General features: G+C 46.8%; 1 protein-coding gene across 3 annotated transcripts in view; it reads right to left on the reverse strand.

Annotated features, from left to right (window-relative positions):
- Positions 1–13523: 13523 nt before the first annotated feature.
- GLDN (gliomedin) overlaps positions 13524–19301 on the reverse strand; it is a 106533-nt gene continuing 100755 nt past the window's right edge. For all 3 annotated transcript variants that reach the window (XM_063926079.1, XM_063926078.1, XM_063926077.1), the window contains exon 10: positions 13524–14049. In XM_063926079.1, coding sequence (XP_063782149.1) covers positions 13584–14049 — 466 coding nt within the window. In that variant the 3' untranslated portion in view covers positions 13524–13583. The remainder of the gene's footprint in view (positions 14050–19301) is intronic.

A 19301-nucleotide genomic window follows, 5' to 3' on the forward strand; every position in this document is an offset into this window, starting at 1 on the left:
CGTACTTATATAGGTTGGTGTGAAGCTCGGAAGTTTCCGACATCATCTTTCAAATTATCCCGTCTTTTGTTATTTCTACAGATGGGGTTAGATGGAGGACTACGTCTATCCACACTAAAGGTGCAGGTATCTGCATTGTCAATTTACTTTCAAAGGAAATTGGCTTTGTTGCCGTCGGTACATACGTTTCTGCAGGGTGTACTGAGAGTACAGCCTCCATTCATTCCACCTACAGCGCCATGGGACTTGAATCTGGTTTTAGATTTCTTACAGTCCTTTTACTTTGAACCCTTACAACAAGTGGATATTAAATTTCTCACTTGGAAAACGATTTTTCTTTTAGCCTTAGCTTCGGCAAGGCGTGTTTCAGATTTAGGTGCCTTGTCGTGCAAGTCACCGTATTTAGTTTTTCATGATGACAGAGCGGAACTTCGGACGAATCCCGCTTTCCTACCAAAGGTAGTGTCGTCTTTTCACATCAATCAACCAATAGTAGTTCCGGTATTAACAGAAAATTCTGGAACGTTGGATGTGGTTCGCGCTTTACGCGTTTATGTATCCCGAACGTCTACAGTTCGTAAGACGGATACGTTGTTTGTTCTCTATGATGCGGCCAAGAGGGGTTGGCCAGCCTCTAAGCAGACCTTATCCAGATGGATTAGACTGACCATACGTCAGGCTTACCTTCATGCTAGGTTACAGCCACCTACATCAGTAACAGCTCATTCCACACGTTCTGTGGGAACGTCATGGGCAGCGAGTCGTGGGGCTTCTACGACACAGCTTTGCCGTGCGGCTACTTGGTCTTCAGTGCACACGTTTGTGCGCTTTTACAAGTTTGATACGTTTGCGGCACCAGCATCTAGCTTTGGCCGCCTGGTGTTACAGGTGCCAAACAGCTCTCCCGCCCACGGGGGAAACTTTGGTACATCCCAAGAGTACTCCAGTGACCCCTAGTGGATGAAAAAGAAAATAGGATTTTGGTACTTACCAGGTAAATCCTTTTCTTTGAATCCATAGGGGGCACTGGACGCCCACCCAGAGCAGTTTACCTGTTTTAGAGTAAGTTCAGTGGTTCTTATGGTAACACACTTTCACGGCTGGTTTAAATTTAACAAATGGTAATCGGTTATGGTGTCAACTGTTTAGTTGTCAGTTACGTTATGTGTCAACTTTATTGTTGTCCGTGATGTTATATGTAATTCTCCTTTTGTCAATCTCTCTATCGATCCTGTTCGGCTCAGTAAAAAACACTGAGGTGCTCGAGGATATGGAGGGGAGGAGTAGTCTCAAAATTAATTTATTCAGTGCCTTCTTCCGGTGGAAGCCGTCCATATCCCAAGAGTACTCCAGTGCCCCCTATGGATTCAAAGAAAAGGATTTACCTGGTAAGTACCAAAATCCTATTTTCCCTCTGCCTCTGGGCAGAAAGGACGCGCCTTTAACCCGCTTGCCCTTATGGGGCCGAAAGGACTGTACCTGATAATACGGTGCTTTCTTTGGCTGTGAGGGAACATGGGGTAAAAATGCTGACTTCCCAGCTGTTGCTGTGGAAACGAGGTCCGAGAGACCATCCCCGAACAATTCCTCACCCTTATAAGGCAAAACTTCCATGTGCCTTTTAGAATCTGCATCACCTGTCCACTGCCGAGTCCATAACCCTCTCCTGGCAGAAATGGACATTGCACTTATTTTAGATGCCAGCCGGCAAATATCCCTCTGTGCATCTCTCATGTATAAGACTGCGTCTTTAATATGCTCTACGGTTAGCAATATAGTGTCCCTGTCTAGGGTATCAATATTTTCCGACCGGGACTCTGACCACGCAGCTGCAGCACTGCACATCCATGCTGAAGCAAAAGCTGGTCTCAGTATAATACCTGTGTGTGTATATACAGACTTCAGGACAGCCTCCTACTTTCTATCAGCAGGCTCCTTTAGGGCGGCCGTATCCGGAGACGGTAGTGCCACCTTCTTTGACAAGCGTGTGAGCGCTTTATCCACCCTAGGGGATGTTTCCCAACGTGACCTATCCTCTGGCGGGAAAGGGTACGTCATTAGTAACCTTTTAGAAATTACCAGTTTCTTATCGGGGGAAGCCCACGCTTCTTCACACACTTCATTTAATTCCTCAGATGGAGGTAAAACTACTGGCAGTTTTTTCTCTCCAAACATAATACCCTTTTTTGTGGTACCTGGGGTAACATCAGAAATGTGCAACACATTTTTCATAGCCTCAATCATGTAACGTGTGGCCCTATTGGAAGTTACATTAGTCTCATCGTCGTCGACACTGGAGTCAGTATCCGTGTCGACATCTGTGTCTGCCATCTGAGGTAGCAGGCGTTTTAGAGCCCCTGATGGCTTTTGAGACGCCTGGGCAGGCACAGGCTGAGAAGCCGGCTGTCCCATGTTTGGTATGTCGTCAAACCTTTTATGTAAGGAGTCGACACTGTCACGTAATTCCTTCCACATAACCATCCACTCAGGTGTCGGCCCCGCAGGGGGTGACATCACATTTATAGGCATCTGCTCCGCCTCCACATAAGCCTCCTCATCAAACATGTCGGCACAGCCGTACCGACACACCGCACACACACAGGGAATGCTCTGACAGAGGACAGGACCCCACAAAGCCCTTTGGGGAGACAGAGAGAGAGAGTATGCCAGCACACACCAGAGCGCTATATAACACAGGGATTAACACTATAACTGAGTGATTTTCCCTTATAGCTGCTTATATATATACTGCTGCGCCTACATTTAGTGCCCCCCCTCTCTTTTTTACCCTTTTGTAGCTTGAAACTGCAGGGGAGAGCCAGGGAGCGATCCTTCCAGCGGAGCTGTGAGGGAAAAATGCCGCCAGTGTGCTGAGGGAGATAGCCCCGCCCCTTTTTCGGCGGACTTTCTCCCGCTTTTTTATGGATTCTGGCAGGGGTATTTTTTACATATATAGCCTCTGGGACTATATATTGTGATTTTTTTTGCCAGCCAAGGTATTAAATATTGCTGCTCAGGGCGCCCCCCCCCCCCCCCCCCCCAGCGCCCTGCACCCATCAGTGAACAGAGTGTGAGGTGTGCATGAGGAGCAATGGCGCACAGCTGCAGTGCTGTGCGCTACCTTGTTGAAGACCGAAGTCTTCTGCCGCCGATTTTCCGGACCATCTTCATGCTTCTGGCTCTGTAAGGGGGATGGCGGCGGGCTCCGGGACCGGACGATCGAGGTCGGGCCCTGTGTTCGATCCCTCTGGAGCTAATGGTGTCCAGTAGCCTAAGAAGCCCAAGCTAGCTGCAAGCAGGTAGGTTCGCTTCTTCTCCCCTTAGTCCCTCGTAGCAGTGAGACTGTTGCCAGCAGATCTCACTGAAAATAAAAAACCTAAAATATACTTTCTTTTCTAGGAGCTCAGGAGAGCCCCTAGTGTGCATCCAGCTCAGCCGGGCACAAGATTCTAACTGAGGTCTGGAGGAGGGTCATAGGGGGAGGAGCCAGTGCACACCAGTTAGACCAAAAGCTTTCTTTTAGTTGAGCCGCTATTCCCCATGGTCCTTACGGAGTCCCAGCATCCACTTAGGACGTCAGAGAAAAGAATTTCAAGTGCGGGAAGACGCACCATTTTCGGGGTCGGCGCTTCTCCTCAGAGCGGATCCAGCAGCTCTCCAGTGCCATTTCTCCATGCAGAAATCACACAGCAACGCTAACAGGGAACACTGACCCTCCACATAACTCCAGTCATCCTGTGCGGTACCAGGGGGTTATAGAAGGGGGGGGGGGGGGTGCATTCTAACTGTGCAGTCCTTTGAGGGTACAGAGTCTGTGCCAGACAATTATTTTAACTGTCTGCTGGATGTGCTGGCTCCATTATCTCTGTCTCTCTCTGAAGGTACTTGGGGGAAACTGACATTTTCCTGTGTGTGTGTATGTAAATCTCACATTACTATGTCCAGGGACTCTGTATATTGTGCTGCAGTGTATGTATCTTCACCAGAGGAATCCATTCCATGTACTCAGGAATGTAATATTATGTCTCAGCTTGCCGAATCCGAACCCCAGTGGGTGGCTTCTATTAAGGGAATGATATCCCAAATTTGTACTGGAATTGCGCTTTATAAGACTGAAGCACAGGTTTTAAAACAATCTGTGGAGGTTTTATCTGGTTCTGTTCCCACTACCTCAAATTCCCCTTGTATATTCCCAAAGAAACGTGCGCTTGCCCAGATTATGCAGGTCGACACAGATACTGACTCTGACACGGCAGACGGTGAGGGGGATATGCGGGGGGGGGGGTTGAGGGGTACAGCTCATGATTGAGGCCATTAGGGATGTGTTACATATAACTGACAAACCACCTGAGCAGGTTGCGGAGGCTTATTGTACTCGCCATAAGAAAGCCTCCCTGACCTTCCCTGCGTCTCAGGAATTAAACGCATTATTTGCAAAATCCTGGGAAAACCCAGAGAAAAAAATCCAGATCCCAAAAAGGGTTCTTGTTGCCTTTCCTTTCCCTGAGGAAGATAGGAAAAAGTGGAAAAATCCACCTATAGTGGACGCTTCTGTATCTAGACTGTCTAAAAAGGTCATGTTGCCTGTCCCTGGATCTACCGCTTTGAAAGAACCGGCAAACCGCAAGATTGAGACTATGCTCAAGTCCATATACACTGTGTCTGGCATGGCGTTATGGCCCACTATTGCCTGCGCATGGATTTCTAAAGCAATAGTTAAGTGGTTAGGTACATTGCTAGAGGAATTAGATTCTCTGGGCAGAAGTGACGTTGAATTGTTTTTACGTAACATACAGGATTCTGCGGGTTTCATGGTGGAGGCCATGAAGGATCTGGGTCATCTGAATGCAAGGACGTCTTCCATGGCTGTCTCGGCACGCAGGGAACTCTGGCTGCGCCAATGGTCGGCAGACACGGAATCCAGGGGAAGTGTGGAGAACCTACTCTTCACAGGTCAGGCTCTATTTGGGGAAGCATTGGATGCGTGGATTTCTACGGCAACCGCTGGTAAGTCAACCTTTCTTCCCTCAGCCACTCAGTCAACGAAGACACCTTTTTCTACATCCACAAGGCAGTCCTTTCGGTCCACAAAAACTAAAAAGTCCAAGCTTCCTACCACTTTCCTCAGAAGTGGTCGAGCAAAATCCAAAAGACCTGCACCTGCAGGTTCCCAGGAGCAGAAGCCTGCCTCTGTCTCCTCAAAATCCTCAGCATGACGGTGGACCTCACAGCCTGGAGATCGAGCAGGTGGGAGCGAGACTCAGACATTTCAGTCATGTCTGGGTGTCCTCCGGCCTGGATCCCTGGGTACAAGATATTGTGTCCCCGGGGGTACTGGCTGGAGTTTCAAGAGATCCCACCTCACAGATTCTTCAAATCAGGCTTACCAGCTTTGCTGACAGACAGGGCTATCCTACAGGAAGCCATTCAAAAATTGGAAAGGGCAGATGTCATTGTTCCGGTTCCAGCTCATCTGGAAAACAAGGGTTACTATTCAAACCTATTTGTGGTACCGAAACCGGATGGTTCGGTCAGACCAATTTTGAACCTGAAGTCGCTAAACCCTTATTTGAGGGAATTCAAGTTCAAAATGGAGTCTCTGAGAGCGGTGATCTCAGGTCTGGAGGAGGGGGAATTCCTGGTATCCCTGGATATCAAGGATGCGTACCTTCACATTCCAATCTGGCCACCTCACGAGGCTTACCTAAGATTTGGACTGTCACTATCCATTCCAGGCACTGCCATTCGGTCTCTCCACGGCACCGAGGGTTTTCACCAAGGTGATGGCAGATGGTTCTCCGCAGGCAGGTAGTAAATATAATTCCATATCTGGACGATCTGCTGATAAAAGCATCATCCAGGGAGAAGTTGTTGCAGAGCATTGCTCTCACGACTCGTCTACTCCAGGATCATGGATGGATCCTGAATCTTCCTAAGTCACATTTGGAGCCGACAAGGAGATTGTCTTTCCTAGGGATGATCCTCGACACACAGGTGCAGAGGGTGTTTCTACCAGTGGAGAAAGCATTGGTGATCCAATCAATGGTCAGGGATATCTTGAAGCCTGCCCGGGTATCGATCCATCAGTGCATTCATCTTCTGGGGAAGATGGTTGCCTCCTACGAGGCTCTACAGTACGGAAGATTTCAAGCACGGCCCTTCCAACTGGATCTCCTGGACAAGTGGTTAGGATCTCACCTACACATGCACCAGAGAATATGTTTGTCGCCGACAGCCAGGATTTCACTCCTATGGTGGCTACAACTGCCTCACCTTCTAGAGGGCCGCAGGTTCGGGGTTCAGAACTGGATCTTTTTAACCACGGATTCAAGTCTCAGGTTGGGGCAGTCACCCAAGGGGAAACCTTCTAAGGAAGGTGGTTAAGTCTGGATCCGTTCTTCCGATAAACGTCCTGGAGCTAAGAACCGTGTACAATGGTCTTCTACAAGCAGCACACCTTCTGCAAGATCAGGCCATTCAAGTGCAGTCGGACAGTTTAACGGCAGTGTTCTACATAAACCGACAGGGCGGAACGAAGAGCAGAGTGGCAATGTCAGAGGTTACAAAAATCCTCCTCTGGTCAGAAAAGCACGCAGTGGCGCTGTCAGCAATCCTCATTCCGGGAGTGGACAACAGGGAAGCGGACTTCCTCAGCAGGCATGATCTCCATCCAGAAGAGTGGGGCCTTCATCAGGAGGTGTTCACAGAGTTGACAAGTCTTTGGTATGTACCTCAAATAGACATGATGGCCTCTCGCCTCAACAAGAAGCTTCAGAGGTACTGTTCCAGGTCGAGAGACCCACAAGCAGTGGCAGTGGACGCACTGGTAACTCCGTGGATATTCAAGTCAGTGTATGTGTTCCCTCCACTTCCACTCATCCCAAGGATTCTCAAACTAATAAAAAGAACTAGAGTTCAGGCGATCCTCATTGCTCCAGACTGGCCAAGAAGGGCTTGGTACGTGGATCTTCTGGAATTACTGCTGGAGGTTCTGAGGCCTCTTCCTCTTCGCGAGGACCTTCTTTAACAGGGGCCGTTTGCCTATCAAGACTTACCACAGCTACGTTTGACGGCATGGAAGTTGAACGTCAGCTCTTAGCTCGGAAGGGCATTCCGAACAAGGTCATCCCTACCCTGATACAGGCTAGAAAGGGAGTAACCTCTAAACATTACCATCGGATTTGGAAAAAGTACATGTCTTGGTGTGAATCCAAGAAGTTTCTTACGGTGGAGTTTCAACTGGGACGGTTTCTCCTCTTTCTGCAAGCAGGTGTGGATGTGGGCCTACGCTTAGGCTCCATAAAGGTCCAGATTTCTGCCTTGTCCATTTTCTTCCAGAAACAATTGGCTTCTCTCCTTGAGGTTCAGACATTCTTGAAAGGGGTTCTACACATCCAACCACCCTTTGTGCCTCCTAAGGCACCTTGGGATCTTAATGTGGTACTGCAGTTCCTGCAATCGGATTGGTTCGAGCCCTTACAGGAGGTGGATGTCAAGTTTCTTACTTGGAAGGCGGTCACACTGTTGGCATTAGCATCAGCTAGACGTGTCAGAATTGGGGGCATTGTCATGCAAGAGCCCCTACTTGATTTTCCATGAGGATAGAGCTGAGCTCATGACGCGTGAGTAAATTCTTCCAAAGGCTGTGTTGGCGTTTCATATCAACCAACCTATTGTGGTGCCAGTGGCTACTGACACCTCAATTACCGCAAAGTCCTTGGATGTTGTGAGGTCTTTGAAAATATATGTGAAGAGAACTTCTCGTCACAGGAAGTTGGACGCACTATTTGTACTTTATGATCCCAACAAGATTGGGTGTCCTGCTTCTAAGCAGACGATTTCTCGCTGGATCAGGCTTACTATCCAGCATGCTTATTCTACGGCAGGCTTGCCGTGTCCAAAATCTGTTAAGGCCCACTCTACTCGTAAAGTGGGTTCTTCCTGGGCAGCTGCCCGGGGTGTCTCGGCTTTGCCGAGCAGCTACTTGGTTAGGGTCGAACACGTTTGCTAAGTTCTACAAGTTCGATACTTTGGCCTCTGAGGACCTAAAGTTTGGTCAGTCTGTTCTGCAGGAACCTCAGCACTCTCCCTCCCGTACTGGGAGCTTTGGTACATCCCCATGGTACCAAATGGAACCACAGTATCCTCTAGGACGTAAGAGAAAATAGGATTTTAATTACCTACCGGTAAATCCTTTTCTCGTAGTCCATAGAGGATGCTGGGTGCCCGCCCAGTGCTTCGTTTTCCTGCATTGTTACTTGGTTAAGTATTGTTGGTTCAGTCGCTGCTGAATTGTTTCAAGTTGGTTAGCTTGGCTTTCCTTTTGTTAAGTGTGAGCTGGTGTGAATCTCACCACTATCTGTGAATTTCCTTCTCTCGAAGTATGTCCGTCTCCTCGGTCACAGTTTCTATACTGAGTCTGGTAGGAGGGGCATAGAGTGAGGGGCCAGCTCACACTATTAAACTCTTAAAGTATCAGTGGCTCCCATGGGACCAGTCTATACCCCATGGTACTAAATGGAACCCCAGCATCCTCTACGGAATATGAGAAAAGGATTTACCGGTAGGTAATTTAAAATCTGATTTTCTGCAGCGGGGTACACTGGGTTCCACGGGTAATAACATCATGGTGTATAGTAGGATCTTGATCCGAGGCACCAACAGGCTAAAGCTTTGACTGTTCCCAAGATGCTCAGCGCCACCTCCTCTATAACCCTGCCTCTGTGCAGGAGCTCAGTTTGTAAGTTGGTGCCTGCAGTGCAGTCAGCAAACGGAGCAGCCCTGAAAAGAGCTTTTTAAAGTGAAGAAAGAAGACTTCAAGGGATGCAGCAGAGGCACTGTCCATGCTAGATGTCATTCTGACATCTCCTGCTTCAGCTCCCTCACCTCCCCCAGCGGCGCTGTATACTCCCGTGTCCCTGGTTGCCAGGTACTTACAGCGGAGGCTCCGGTTCTCTACATCAGACACACACACCAGCCGCAACTCTCCGGGATCGCGTGGCCACACTGAGGGAGAAGGTAAGAGGGTCCCCCAGGCGGGACCCGCTGGAAATCGCGATACGGCGCGGCTGGTGGGAGGTGGGCCGCGCGCACTGTAGTAGTACAGAGACCTCACTAGACCACCAGGTCGGGGGCACAGGTCGGTTTTACTAAAAACCATTTACATATGGCCCACAGTACCCGGTGGTGAAGTCCAGCAAGGGGATAAGGCTCTGACCCTCCCCCAGCCCCAGGGCGCCATTTAGAGTAAATGTTCCCGCCCTGGAGCTGCATCTCTCTCCCTCACTCCCTGTCAGCGTTTTGGCGCCATCTTCACATGCTGAGCTGATCCTGGGACTGTTTGGGCAAAGCCTCCTCTGTAAAGCCACCTGCATGTCAGCGCTGTGCATTTTACAGGACACTTGAGTATTCTACATGTCTGTTGACAGTGTTAGTTAAGAAACAGTGCATTACTTGAGGGTTATGTAGTACAAGTACCCTGTGATATACATCCAATCTTTACTGTGCACTGATATATCTATTGATCTGTATAGCTTTACTTAGTATTGCTAGTCCAGAGCAGTTTTATTGCTTGTCATAATTCCTGCATTGTACATGTGACTATGTGTGTGTGCATATAGCTGCTGCGTGATTTCTACTCCGTGTATCTCACTCAGATTATTCTGTACCCTGAGGGGGGCTAAGTGAGTCAGGGTTATTTGATATAGGTATTTCACAGGATATACGTATTGTGTATTTCTCCGGTTGAGTCCACAAGTTATCCACAGGATAACAATAGGATATGTTGGAGCGATAGTGAATTGGCACCAAACGATCACAAGCTTTCAGTCCTCCCAGGATGCAACGGACCCGTCCATATATCCCCGCCCACCGGCTCAGGCAAATTAGTTTTTTGTTTGGTGCGGCAGGAGCCGGACCATGGTCAGAGGGCTGTTTTTGGCAGCCTTAAGCTTTCTTATTTTATTTTTTATAGTCTTACTATGTTTTTGAGTGATCTTTCCTAACAGCGTCTTATAAGCATATTGGAAAGAGTCGCCCCAACTACTCTCCACTGGGTCGCAACAACGCTTACCCACGGTACAGTGCTGTCTCGGCGGGCGTCTGTGTTGGATATACTAGCAGGTTCTGCAGACGTTACCAGGCTGTGGCCGGAGCATGGGGAGGAGGTAAGACATCGGTTCCGCTTAGAAGGGTAATACAGACACAACCGCACTGGTTTGGGAGGAGACTACCAAACAGTAGCTGGCGCGCCGCCACCATGGGTGCTCCAGCACTAGGCCTTAGGGATCATAAGGCACCAGGAATAGTATGAGGCTGCGATCGCTAGGGTTGATGTCAGCGGTGGGGAGTCAGACGCTCTCCTGGTCGGCCCTCCCCCAGTTCATGACCAGTTTCCATCGGTCTCCCGCCATGAACTATTGCCTCACTTCCGTCTCAGACGCTACCACCAGTGGTCTTGGTCGCAGCATAGGCTGCTGCGTCTGTGTTCACTAAAAAGCTACCACGAGGAGACCCGGTCGCAGTACAGGCATCTGTGTGACCGGAGCGTCTGTGTACACAGTGCGTCTGTGTTCACCTAAAGTTCGCGGAGCGACAGTGTACACTAGTAGCATCTGGATCCACTCAGCGTTCGCTAACGTATTGACCGATCTTGGAAGTGAGGTGAGTCTCCCTGTATCCCACTCTACTGAGTACGGGTTATACAGCACTAAATTTCTATCTACTTTGGTTAGTATGAATAAAGTTTAGTGCCCATTGCATATGAGTCTGTGTACATTACTGTGGTTTTCTTCGCATTGCATCTGAATACGTTAAGATCTGTATAGAACAGAATGCAGTAATATGTACTCATACATACAGTACTTTGAAATGTGTTTGTAGTTGATAATATGCTCATATGACTAATATATAACATGTGACTGCTAGTGTGATTGTTGACTTTATATATGTTTGTCAGTGGTTTCTTCTGAGCCTCAATGCTGGTGCATGGGTAAGGTCAGATCGATATCACTTTAAATGGTAAAGTGATTACAGTCACAAATTGTGTAGTACACTGTGGAAGTGCTGATTATTTATAATGTCTAAGAGCGGCAAAAGTGACGAGGTTACACTGACAGTAACACCAACACTCATATCATCATTTTTGTCCTGCAAAATGGTATTATCCTCTCAGGATCTGGTACAGGATGGTTTATGTGCATATTGTTTTGCTTTTCAGCAGATTACAAGGCAGATCCCTGTTCAGCGTCAGGTAGATCCATCTTGGCCAATGTTTGTACAGACCTTGTCCAGTACAGCTTCAATACCAGGAGTAGGGTACACTATTAACCCATACATGCAGCTCCCTTCCTACGGTATATCCCCAACAGCTTCTCCAATGAAACAAGCTGATAAACCGATCATAAATAAATCATCAAATTCACAGGCTAAAGCTTTAGCCTGTTGGTGCCTCGGATCAAGATCTTACTCTACACCCTGATGTTATTCCCTGTGGAACCCAGTGTACCTCGCAGAAAGAGATTTAACAATGGTAAGTTCTTACCATAAATCTCCTTTTTCCTCTGCAGCCGACTACCCCGCTCACCTCACTCTAGATTCCAATTACCCCCCTCAATGCGCACGCGCGTCGTACGGGTACGAAGTCCTTTGTGGTTTTGCACTGGTTCTAGCGACGATTCCAATCGCACAGCTGAACGCAAGGAGATTGACAGCAAGTGGGAGTTTCTGGGTGGCAACTGACCGTTTTCTGGGAGTGTTTGGAAAAACGCAGGCGTGGCCGGGCGTTTGCTGGGCGGGTATCTGACGTCATTACCGTGTCAGTCGTCGCAGCAATCATCGCACAGAATAAGTAACTACAGGGCTGGTCTTGTTCTGCACAAAATGTGTTTGCTGCCGCAAATCCGTTCGCACTCCTGCAAAGCAAAAATACTCTCCCCTCTGGGTGGCAACAATGCGTTTGCACGGCTGCTAAAAGTAGCTAGCGAGCGAATGAGGACCACTATTCCCAATCATAGTCCACGTGGATCGTAAAGTATGAAAAAGTTCAAAAAAATAAAAATAAATGTGAGAAACTCAGGTCGACCTATAGACCATGTCGACCTAGGTGCAGTTAACCTAAAGACCGAATCCCACACTACACAAAGCATCCGAAGCCAAAGAGTCCTTCTTTTCTGATCGTCTCGCTGGAAAGGTAAGTATATGTGAATTGCTATTTAGCCAAGCTATAGATCGCTTTGAACTGATGAGAGCTATAGTGATAAGTAACAATTCTTTAACGCAAACCTTAATGAATAGACCCCATTGTTTCTAAGATACACTGCACCTACTGTATTTTCTTTCTTTAAAAAATGTTTATTGTTTTTAAAAATATAGACACGCTGTTACCATAATATTATGCATTTAGCTTGACTACATAAAATCGGGCAGCAAAATAGAGAAATTATAACAATTTCTTTATTACTTATGAACATTTAAAGCATGTACATATTTCATTATATTTAACTGTACAAGTTGCATTTTTCTTTGATGTAGTGCGATTAGATAAACAGATTTTTACTTCAATATTGCAACGTTTGGTTATTTGGATCAAGATCAAATGTAACCTCTATCTATGAGGCCACTAATACCCCTTTCACACATTCAGCTTAATCCTGGGTTTTTGTGCGGGAACCCGTATCAACCCTGGATTTCTGCACGTGTAAATGCAAACTAGTCCTGGGTTCCCGATCCTGCTCTTTACCAGAGTCGGAGCTTATACCCAGGAATTTGCCTGCTTGCTAGACCCTGCAAATTCCCCGGCAGCATGTCTGAAAGAGTCTTAATTTGCTAATAATCTTCTGACTGATTACAACTGATAGGGTAAACTAAAGGCTCAGATGCTACAAGTATAATAAAACACGCTGTAAATCCATGAGGTAGATTTGTAATATATATATTGTATTAAGTCTGTAAAAATTGTTATAAAAATAGAAACAAATTTAAATGGATTTGTTTAAACTTAATTTCAATTGATCACATCATTAGAATTTGGCTAAAGGGATTTTATTTCTGCCCCTAATTTTATCCTGCTGTTAAAAAAAATAAATCACTACTTTCAGTTGTTTGTCAAAATTGAAATACATTTTACAGGCACAACACATCCAACATCTAGTTGCCTTTACAAATCTTATTAGCTCTTGTTTTTTTTATATCACTTCAGGGGTCATTCACCAGCTACATTACTGTAATATATAACTCTAAACTTTACTCTTTATTTATTACTACTGACACGTTTAAATACTTTTATGCTTTATTGTTCCCCTCCTTTGTTATTTTATTATGACTACAACATATTAAACTTAGGCACAACCTGTAGGCATTATTTCATTTATGCTTCTGTATATTATAAAAAAAAAATTTGATAGGATTTGGATCTTGAAAACTTCAGCAGGATTTGACTTTTGAAATTGTGGATCAAAATGAAATGCATTATACAATGTCCATTTATGCTGAAGCATACATAGAAAAGTTGTTTCAACAGTCAATAAGGTATAGTGAATGTGTTTTATTTATTTTATATTACAGAAATGTATATATGTCCAATACTAAGTACTAAACATAAAGTTCACAGGGTATAACATCAGATATCCATCTTCCCATGCATATAATTGCTGATCTTTAGGATTGTAGGACAACATTGAAAGAACAGATGTTGATGACCTCAAGTCGAAGCTAGCATCAACCTGCTTCTGTTTTAAAAGCTCAAATGCAAAGGTCACCCTCAAATCTTTGGTATCTGTAACATAAAGAATTCCACATGCAATAAAAGCATTGCCTGCTTTAGACTTTGGGTATGTAGTGTTGATGTGCTGGGTAATAGAGAAGGTTTTGTCATCCAAATGAGCAACCATGATGCTTTTGTCCACGTCAGAAGAGTAGATTATCCACAGATCTTCATCATCGGCAGCCAATTTGAAGTATGACTTAGAATTTGAAAAGAGATAGCTCCGATTGTGATATGCTGCATTATCAATGCTCAGTGTTTGGAAGGATTCTGTCTCCAGTTCATACCTGAAAAAGATAATTGGTGTTTATGGAGGAAATTAGCAATTTCTAGTGTTTTATATGTGTTTAGGATTAACAGCCATTAGGGAAAGCAATAACATATGTAACCCTAACATTTTCATTTTTTTGCATATTGACAATTTTTTTTTTAAAAATAAGATTTTACTTACCGATAAATCTATTTCTCGTAGTCCGTAGTGGATGCTGGGGACTCCGTAAGGACCATGGGGATATAGCGGCTCCGCAGGAGACAGGGCACAATAATAAAAGCTTTAGGATCAGGTGGTGTGCACTGGCTCCTCCCCCTATGACCCTCCTCCAAGCCTCAGTTAGGATACTGTGCCCGGACGAGCGTGCATAATAAGGAAGGATATTGAATCCCGGGTAAGACTCATACCAGCCACACCAATTACACCGTACAACCTGTGATCTGAACCCAGTTAACAGTATGATAACAACGAAGGAGCCTCTGACAAGATGGCTCACAACAAGAATAACCCGATTTTTGTAACAATAACTATGTACAAGTATTGCAGACAATCCGCACTTGGGATGGGCGCCCAGCATCCACTACGGACTACGAGAAATAGATTTATCGGTAAGTAAAATCTTATTTTCTCTGACGTCCTAGTGGATGCTGGGGACTCCGTAAGGACCATGGGGATTATACCAAAGCTCCCAAACGGGCGGGAGAGTGCGGATGACCCTGCAGCACCGAATGAGAGACTCCATGTCCTCCTCAGCCAGGGTATCAAATTTGTAGAATTTAGCAAACGTGTTTGCCCCTGACCAAGTAACTGCTCGGCAAAGTTGTAAAGCCGAGACCCCTCGGGCAGTCGCCCAAGATGAGCCCCCTTCCTTTTGGAATGGGCTTTTACAGATTTTGGCTGTGGCAGGCCTGCCACAGAATGTGTAACTGAATTGTATTACAAATCCAGCGAGCAATCGTCTGCTTAGAAGCAGGAGCACCCATCTTGTTGGGTGCATACAGGCTAAACAGCGAGTCAGATTTTCTGACTCCAGCCGTCCTGGAAACATATTTTTCAGGGCCCTGACAACGTCAAGTAACTTGGAGTCCTCCAAGTCCCTAGTACCCGCAGGTACCACAATAGGTTGGTTCATGTGAAAAACAGAAAACACCTTAAGGAGAAATTGAGGACGAGTCCTCAATTCTGCCCTGTCAGAATGAAAAATTAAGTAAGGGCTTTATATATGATAAAGCCGCCAATTCTGACACACGCCTGGCTGAAGCCAGGGCTAATAGCATCGTCACCTTCCATGTGAGATATTTTAAGTCCACAGTGGTGAGTGGTTCAAACCAATGTGACTTTAGGAAACTCAAAACATTGAGATCCCAAGGTGCCACTGGGGCACAAAATGAGGCTGTATATGCAGTACCCCTTTTACAAACATCTGAACGTCAGGCACTAAAGCCAGTTCTTTCTGGAAGAAATTCGACAGGGCCGAAATTTGAACCTTAATGGACCCTAATTTTAGGCCCATAGACAGTCCTGTTTTCAGGAAATGTAGGAAACGACCCAGTTGGAATTCCTCTGTAGGGGCCTTCTTGGCCTCACACCACGCAACATATCTTCACCAAATGCGGTGAAAATGTTTTGCGGTTACATCCTTCCTGTCTTTGACCAGGGTAGGGATGACTTCATCTGGAATGCCCTTTCAGGATCCGGCGTTCAACCGCCATGCCGTCAAACGCGGCCGCGGTAAGTCTTGGAACAGACAAGGCCCCTGCTGGAGCAGGTCCTTTCTTAAAGGTAGAGGCCACGGGTCTTCCGTGAACATCTCTTGAAGTTTCGGGTACCAAGTCCTTCTTGGCCAATCCGGAACCACGAGTATCGTTCTTACTCATCTCCCTCTTATGATTCTCAGTACTTTTGGTATGAGAGGTATAGGAGGGAACACATACTCTGACTGGTACACCCACAGTGTTACCAGAGCGTCCACCGCTATTGCCTGAGGGTCCCTTGACCTGGCGCAATATCCGTCTAGTTTTTTGTTCAGGCGGGACGCCATCATGTCCACCTTTGGTTTTTCCCAACGGTTTACAATCATGTGGAAGACTTCCCGATGAAGTCCCCACTCTCCCGGGTAGAGGTCATGCCTGCTGAGGAAGTCTGCTTCCCAGTTTTCCACTCCCGGAATGAACACTGCTGAGAGTGTTATCACATGATTTTTCGCCCAGCGAAGAATCCTTGTAGTTTCTGCCATTTCCCTCCTGCTTCTTGTGCCGCCCTGTTTACGTGGGCGACTGCCGTGATGTTGTCCCACTGGATCAATACCGGCTGACCTTGAAGCAGAGGTCTTGCTAAGCTTAGAGCATTGTAAATTGCCCTTAGCTCCAGTATATTTATGTGGAGAGAAGTCTCCAGACTTGATCACACTCTCTGGAAATTTTTTCCTTGTGTGACTGCTCCCCAGCCACTCAGGCTGGCATCCGTGGTCACCAGGACCCAGTCCTGAATGCCGAATCTGCGGCCCTTTCATAGATGAGCACTCTGCAGCCACCGCAGAAGAAACACCCTTGTCCTTGGAGACAGGGTTATCCGCTGATGCATCTGAAGATGCGATCCGGACCATTTTTCCAGCAGATCCCACGGAAAGGTTCTTGCGTGAAATCTACCGAATGGGATCGCTTTGTAAGAAACCACCATTTTTCACAGGATCCTTGTGCAATGATGCACTGATACTTTTCCTGGTTTTAGGAGGTTCCTGACTAGCTCGGATAACTCCCTGGCTTTCTTCTCCGGGAGAAAACATCCTTTTCTGGACTGTGTCCAGAATCATCCCTAGGAACAGTAGACGTGTCGTCGGAAAAAACTGCGATTTTGGAATATTTAGAATCCACTCGTGCTGTCGTAGAACTACTTAAGATAGTGCTACTCCGACCTCCAACTGTTCTCTGGACCTTGCCTTTATCAGGAAAGCGTCCATATTTCTTTTAAGAAGAATCATCATTTCGGCCATTACCTTGGTAAAGACCCGGGGTGCCGTGGACAATCCAAACGGCAGCGTCTGAACTGATAGTGACAGTTCTGTACCACGAACCTGAGGTACCCTTGGTGAGAAGGCAAATTTGGACATGTAGGTAAGCGTCCCTGATATCCAGTGACACCATATCGTCCCCTTCTTCCTGGTTCGCTATCACTACTCTGAGTGACTCCATCTTGATTTGAACGCTTGTATGTAAGTGTTCAAATATTTCAGATCTCACCGAGCCGTCTGGCTTCAGTACCACAATATAGTGTGGAATAATACCCCTTCCCTTGTTGTAGAAGGGGTACTTTGATTATCACCTGCTGGGAATACAGCCTGTGAATTGTTCCCAATACTGCCTCCCTGTCGGAGGGAGACGTTGGTAAAGCAGACTTCAGGAACTTGTGAGGGGGAGACGTCTCGAATTTCCAATGTACACCTGGGATACTACGTGTAGGATCCAGGGGTCCTGTACGGCCCCAGCGTCATGCTGAGAAAACTTGAGCCCCCTGCGTGCTGAAACTCTTGAGATGACCCCCTACCGCACCTGAGTCCGCTTGTACTGCCCCAGCGTCATGCTGCGGACTTGGCAGAAGCTGTGGAGGCTTTCTGTTCCTGGGAATGGGCTGCCTGCTGCAGTCTTCTTCCCTTTCCTCTACCCCTGGGCAGATATGACTGGCCCTTTTGCCCGCCTGCCCTTATGGGGACGAAAGGACTGAGACTGAAAAGACTGTGTCCTTTTCTGCTGAGATGTGACTTGGGGTAACAAAAGGTGGATTTTTCAGCTGTTGCCATGGCCACCAGGTCCGATGGACTGCCCCTTTATACGGCAATACTTCCATGTGCCGTCTGGAATCTGCATCACCTGACCACTGTCGTGTCTTCGTCTGGCAGATATGGACATCACATTTAGTCTTGATGCCAGAATGCAAATATCCCTCTGCGCATCTCGCATATATAGAAATGCATCTAGTCAATAAAATCTTGTCCCTGTCAAGGGTATCAATATTTTCAGTCAGGAAATCCGACCAAGCCCCCTCAGCGCTGCACATCCAGGCTGAGGCGATTGCTGGTCGTAGTATAACACCAGTATGTGTGTATATACTTTTAGGATATTTTTCAGCTTCCTATCAGCTGGCTCCTTGAGGGCTGCCGTATCTGGAGACGGTAACGCCCCTTGTTTTTATAAGCGTGTGAGCGCCTTATCCACCCTAAGGTGTGTTTCCCAACTCGCCCTAACTTCTGGCGGGAAAGGGTATACCGCCAATAATTTTCTATCGGAGGAAACCCACGTATCATCACACACTTCATTTAATTTATCTGATTCAGGAAAAACTACAAGTAGTTTATTCACACCCTACATAATACCCTTATTTGTGGTACTTGTAGTATCAGAAATATGTAACACCTCCTTCATTGCCCTTAACATGAAACGTGTGGCCCTAAAGGAAAATACGTTTGTTTATTCACCGTCGACACTGGAGTCAGTGTCCGTGTCTGTGTCTGTGTCAACCGACTGAGGTAAATGGGCGTTTTTACAAGCCCCTGACGGTGTCTGAGACGCCTGGACAGGTACTAATTTGTTTGCCGGCCGTCTCATGTCGTCAACCGACCTTGCAGCGTGTTGACATTATCACGTAATTCCTAAATAAGCCATCCATTCCAGTGTCGACTCCCTAGAGAGTGACATCACCAATACAGGCAATTTGCTCCGCCTCCTCACCAACATCGTCCTCCTACATGTCGACACACACGTACCGACACACAGCACACACACAGGGAATGCTCTGATAGAGGACAGGACCCCACTAGCCCTTTGGGGAGACAGAGGGAGAGTTTGCCAGCACACACCAAAAACGCTATAATTATACAGGGACAACCCCTTATACAAGTGTTTTCCCTTATAGCATTTTTATATATGTAATCATATCGCCAAATAAGTGCCCCCCCTCTCTGTTTTAACCCTGTTTCTGTAGTGCAGTGCAGGGGAGAGCCTGGGAGCCTTCCTCACAGCAGAGCTGAGCAGGAAAATGGCGCCGTGTGCTGAGGAGAATAGGCCCCGCCCCCTTTTCGGCGGGCTCTTCTCCCGGAGTTTGTGAGATCTGGCAGGGGTTAAATACATCCATATAGCCTCAAGGGCTATATGTGATGTATTTTAGCCATAAAAAGGTATTATACATTGCTGCCCAGGGCGCCCCCCCCAGCGCCCTGCACCCTCAGTGACAGTTGGTGACTGTTGGTGAAGTGTGCTGACAACAATGGCGCAC

This window comes from Pseudophryne corroboree, chromosome 6 (genome assembly GCF_028390025.1).
Source record: "Pseudophryne corroboree isolate aPseCor3 chromosome 6, aPseCor3.hap2, whole genome shotgun sequence".
Classification (NCBI taxonomy): Eukaryota; Metazoa; Chordata; class Amphibia; order Anura; family Myobatrachidae; genus Pseudophryne; species Pseudophryne corroboree.